This window comes from Silene latifolia, chromosome 1, assembly GCF_048544455.1.
Source record: "Silene latifolia isolate original U9 population chromosome 1, ASM4854445v1, whole genome shotgun sequence".
NCBI lineage: Eukaryota > Viridiplantae > Streptophyta > Magnoliopsida > Caryophyllales > Caryophyllaceae > Silene > Silene latifolia.
The window spans coordinates 196593336-196598898 of record NC_133526.1 but is presented as its reverse complement, the minus strand read 5'-3'; the positions used below and the strand labels follow the sequence as shown (position 1 = coordinate 196598898).

At 36.4% G+C, this 5563-nt stretch overlaps 1 protein-coding gene across 1 annotated transcript; it reads right to left on the bottom strand.

Annotated features, from left to right (window-relative positions):
* Positions 1-3045: 3045 nt before the first annotated feature.
* LOC141616146 (uncharacterized) lies at positions 3046-5315 on the bottom strand. Its single transcript, XM_074433842.1, has 4 exons — positions 5166-5315; positions 4536-4668; positions 4045-4450; positions 3046-3626 (listed from the first exon to the last, which is right to left on the bottom strand). Exons 1-4 carry the CDS (start codon positions 5258-5260, stop codon positions 3283-3285), a joined length of 978 nt encoding a protein of 325 aa, XP_074289943.1. The 5' UTR covers positions 5261-5315; the 3' UTR covers positions 3046-3282.
* Positions 5316-5563: the final 248 nt, after the last annotated feature.

Genomic DNA, 5563 nt, shown 5'->3' with positions numbered 1-5563 from the left:
TAAAGTGCGTCTTAACGAAAGAAGAGGAATACAATATTTCATTACTTTGAAACAATCTTTAATTTACGGAATTACTTTTTCACATACGAATTTTATTCTTTCACATACATTTTTTCATAAACTTTCCATATCATACCCCTTTTCCTCAAACCTAAACAAATTTAGTCTTATATGAACTTTTTTTTCCCAAAAATATAATCTAATTATTCTAAAAACTTGAATTATGGATTATATTCTCCAATTTTTTGCAATTATTAATATGTTTTATGGAAATTATTAGGGTTTATTAGTTATTGAAATCAATATGTTTAGTTGTTTGTCAATTACGGAGTATTATCAATTTGGGTTTATGGTTAGTGGAAGGCGCGGTGGTTAGAGTAGTGGACGGTTATGGTCGCACGCAAGTATTTTATGCCGGTCACTTACCATAGCATTCAACCGTGCTATGGCTGGAAGTGCAGACAAGCACGATAATAAAGACAAAACTTGATCCACAACAATTGAAATTGATCATATGAAGGTAAAATGAGTAAATTTTATACTAGAAATGGTTAATGGTTTTAATCGAGAAGCAATTGCACTCAGTATCAACTAAAGAACAATGCAAAGAGTGAAAAAATGTGAACTTTCTTGCCAAAGCACAAGTAGCCTCCGTCCACTGCCAAAATAACGTAACACTACTAAATTTGTGCAGATAACGAAAGTATATGATTAATACCATTAACTGGGTATATTAAATCAAGGGTTGTCGGAGAAATGGGACGCGAGGTTGGCCGTAGAACCGCCATCGGAGTAAGGTTGGACGGTGAGGGTTGCCGGAGGGAGGTGAAGGGAAGGGAGAGAAAAAAAATTCAATTGAATGAGCGAGGGAGGAAAAAATGACAAGGGTATAATTGTAAAATGTGTATGTGAAAGAGTAAAATCCGTATGTGAAAAAGCACGTCCCTTAATTTATTATGATATATTTGGGCTTTAGAAAAAGAAATAAAAAAAATATATAAGTTAGCTAAAATTTATCAAGTTGTTGCATAATATATATCAAATCAAGAGTAATAAATAATATAGAATTATTAAAAGATCAATTTAGATACTTAGTAGTATTATTTTCAATTTATATAAGTGGGAGTGATTTTAAAAACTTATCTAACAATTAATGCATAACATTATGACACTGAAAGGTAATGAGTTGAACATGAGTCAATAAACAAAAGACAAGAAATAAAAATGTTAGTATTTGGCGACTTGAAAGGCAAATGAATGAGCGGTGTTGATGGTAGGAGGTCGTAATGGATGGGTAATGAATAATGATGGGGTGAGGGGTCGCATAAGGTAACGGGAAGGTTTAGGGTTTATGGGGCGTGGTGGTTATGCTGGAGGTTTAGGGTTTATGGGGCGTGGTGGTTACGGGAAGGAGGATGTACACATTTAATGATCTGGGTCGCTCGTTGCGATGAGCAGTGCATGAGGTGGTAATGTTGCGGTCTACCACTGGTGGTCTGGGTACCTGTTGCGATGATAACCTGACGGATTTGCGATGTTTTATATGGTAAAACATGACGATGACAACAATATTTGGTCCATTTGGTCTGGTCCGGTCCACGTGTTTTTATGGTCCAGACCGGACCGGATCAATATTAATATGGTCCGGTCCTCGGTCCACCTCTTAACCCTTATTTGGTCTTCGGTCCAAAGAGTTTGGTGCGGTCCGGTCCGGTCCGGTCCCGGACCAATGAACACCCTTACATATATCCATCTAACCGAGATAAAGTGGCTAAAAGAGGTTATTATTCATGATGAACAATACAACACTTTGTTAATCATCTGTTCACTTCCCCGATCTTCACTCTCAAAACCTTCTGGCTTAACAGTTAACCGAGATAAAGTGGCTAAACAGAATAACAGATGACGCTATAAACTCAACTCATCTGCACGACCGACCGTCGACCACTGTAAATCAATCAGTCAGCCATGGTCACCAAATAAAGCCAAAAATCACTTAGGCACTTGAGTGAGATATACTGTCGTCAGCTACATACACAACTAAAAAATAATGAGCATCAGTAAGAGGAAGTTTAAGCCGAGTAACAAAAATCTGTGCAAATTAATTTCTACAAAACTCCGGCAGAGAACATTACAGATTTCCCCTTGCTGCAGAGTGAATGCATGGAAATACACATTCTGCCAAACAAGACTTGTTATCATCACCTAACGACAGACTTAAACACTTTGGCAAAAGGCACACCCTGTGGACACCTCTCGGAAAAACCTGTGCATTCGACACCTAATCTTACCGACAAAACAAACTTCTCATTACTAACCTAATACTAGTCCATTTCCTATCCAATAACCTATCTAAATAGCCCAAAGACAGATTCATTTTTCATAAAGAGGTACATATCCATACATATATAGGGTACTCAAGAGCCCGTTCAGGTGGACTAATACTCTCGGATTCAAATAGGGGACGATAGATAACCGAGTACTTCAAATCAATTCATACTTCAACAGCTTTATGTAATCGAAAAACTTCCGAATCTAAGGCCAATATATGAGTTTCATACCCGTTATGAATTCAAAAGGTTGCAAATATTTTTAAACAGGTACGAATTGTTGAAAACGTGGCACCAAAACACACAAATGTCAACGACGAATACCACGCTACTCCATAAAATTGACCCATAACATATTTAGATATAGATTAACGACGTCAACATTACAAATACAGAAACCAAAAGCAGGTGTACTGCTGAAGTAGATTTCTAGAAGGGAAGACGTAAATTGTATATGATAACAGTAGGCATTTTAAGAACAAGGGACCATCAGGTGTCGGGCTGCGCTCTGTACTCTAAATGACATGACAATGAAAGCGGGGGGGAAGGGGAGTTATGTGATTCTAAGCTGGCAAATCAAAACCAGTTACATAACATGACCATTAGACCAAGAACCGAGCCGGTATTGTTGTGTTGCTCCGACTTGGCCTACATTACAACTACATTGAGGGATCTACCCTCGCTCTCGCCAATGGACCTTTTTGGGAGATTAGAATTCGAGGTAGAACAAGTCTATTTTCAAAACAAAGCCTGGACATTACAGAGAGCAATGACGCAATAAAGGTTCCATAATATTGAAATCACAACAAACTCAGCATAAAGCTAGCTACTATAGCACTAAACAGACCAATTAACAAAAGTGATACGAAACCAAAAGCCCACAAGGGTGGTCGTCTAACTGATAAGAAAAGAAACATTCGATATAGGGATTAAGGCGAAAGGAGTTTAGGTTCTAATCATTGTTCTTTTTCTTAAAACGTAGAAGGGCATCAAATGGGATCAGAGTAACATATCTTGCGGCATCGTCATCAGCACTGACATCGGCAAGGAGGTCTTCGTAAATGACAAGAGATCTTGACCGGGCAGCAGGTTCCATCTTCCTAGTCAGAGCAAGTAAAATTTCTCTGAGGAAATAGCCGGTGTTGGATCGGAAAATTCTGAAGCTGAGTTGACCCCCAGATGACTTGATAGGTGGATAAACATGGGCAAGTCGGACAAAACTTGTGAATCTCATCATGGACCAGCCATGATGATCAGCATCATCAACAAACAAGTGCCTCTTCTCACCCTCGTCCACTGCCGAAGGAAAACAATTCAGAATCAATTTTTTTTTTTTTTGGGAAAAGGTAAGAATATATATTAATATCAAATCACAATTGTTACATTTTCGAGAGTAACTCCCCTAGTATACTTTCTTTTCAATCCATATTCTAGCTGCCCTATTCATGTTCAAAGTTGGTTTGCAGCGAATACGATTACATACTACCTCTTTTACATTTTTAAAGACGATCTCAGGCCTAATTACAAGACCTTCAATTCTACAAATATTTCGATGATACCAATACTGATACATAAGACATCCAACAACTAATGCAATGAATTGCTTCACCAGTAAAGACCGCATCCTCAATTGTAGCCACCAATGAATCACATCAAAATCAAATTTTAAAGCACCAAAAAAAAAAAAAAAAAAAAAAGAGAAAAAATCTCTTACTGATGAAGTCAATAAAGCCTCCCATCTCATACTTCTCATAAGCAGAAATAGCATTCTGCCAGTACGAATGGATGTTTAGGAATGGGATAGAGGGCAGATGTCGCAACATTTCGGATTCGGCCAACTTAGGGATCTTCCCAGGATACAAAAAGCCTCTTTTTGGATTTATCTTGGGAGCGTATTCCTTCAGCTTTTGTTCCGTCTCCTCATCCAATCTGAAATCCCTGGTGTCAATATGAACCCCCCTCACTTTTTTTCCAATTTCAAAGAGAGCATGGAGAAGCAGCTTAACCCTAACCGTGGACGATGGAGGATCCTTAGTTTCAACCTCTTCCATCATGTACATGTATTCGTAAATTCCAGGATAGTAGCCCAAGGAAAGATCACAATCAGCCCGGGGAAGATTCTGCAAAAACATAGAGGGTTAATTTTGCAGATTAAAATAAACCATAATATAATCCAATTCATGTCAAAATTAAAATTAAATTTACCTTGTTCAGATTGTCAGGCACCATACAAAAATGTTGATCGTCCCAATAATACCCGGGAAACAATTCCGATAACTTCTTCTTGAAAATCTCATATGGATTCTTTTTCTTCTCATGCTCCTCCTCTTCCGTCTCCCTTACAAAATAAATAAATACACTGTTGTTAATTAACCTAATTCATACTCTCGGATTCAAATAAATAAAAATAAAATATGGGTGGTAGGGTACTTAATTAAGCTAATCATAATTACTCAAAATTTATTTAAATTATTAAATAAATATGGGGTGGGGCCTGGGGGTGTAGTTAATTAATTAATTAAGCTAATGCCAACTAAATTGAGGAGTTTAATAAATTAAATTAATGCCAATTAAATTAAGGAGTTGTTAATTAATAAATTAATGCAACTAATCAGGGCAGGTTTATACATTAATTAATTAATTAATTAATACTACTATAATAAGGTCGAAATAAGGAAATGAATTAGGTAAGATCTACGGTATAATCTAAAATTAAGGGGTTAATTAGTTGAGTAATTATACATTAATCAAATACTCCGTAATACAAGTACTATAATTAAGGAGCTAATTAATTTATTAATAAATGCAATTAACCAGCAATAAACAATACAGTACCTCGTCCTTTTACTGCTGCTGCTGTTACTCTCCATGCTTTTTTTTTTTTGAGGGTTACTCCCCATGCTTTTACTGCGGCTGCTGTTACTCCCCATGTCTGACTATTGTTTAGGGTTACAAATGTGAGAGGTGGAGAGGGGGAAGTGAAAAGTAGGATATATTTTATTTTTCTATTTTTACTGTTGGTTTTAGACTGTCTTTGCTTTCTCTTTTTTACACGGAAATTAATTTAAACGTATAATTTAAAAATTGTCTTTAACATTAATTCACTTGAAATTTTATATTTTTTTTGTAGGACATAATGGGTAAAAGATTTTCAAAAGCACACATAATTGTTCTAATAGATACGGAGCTCAATCTCACAAGCGGTATTCTCTATTAGACTCTAATTTTTCTAT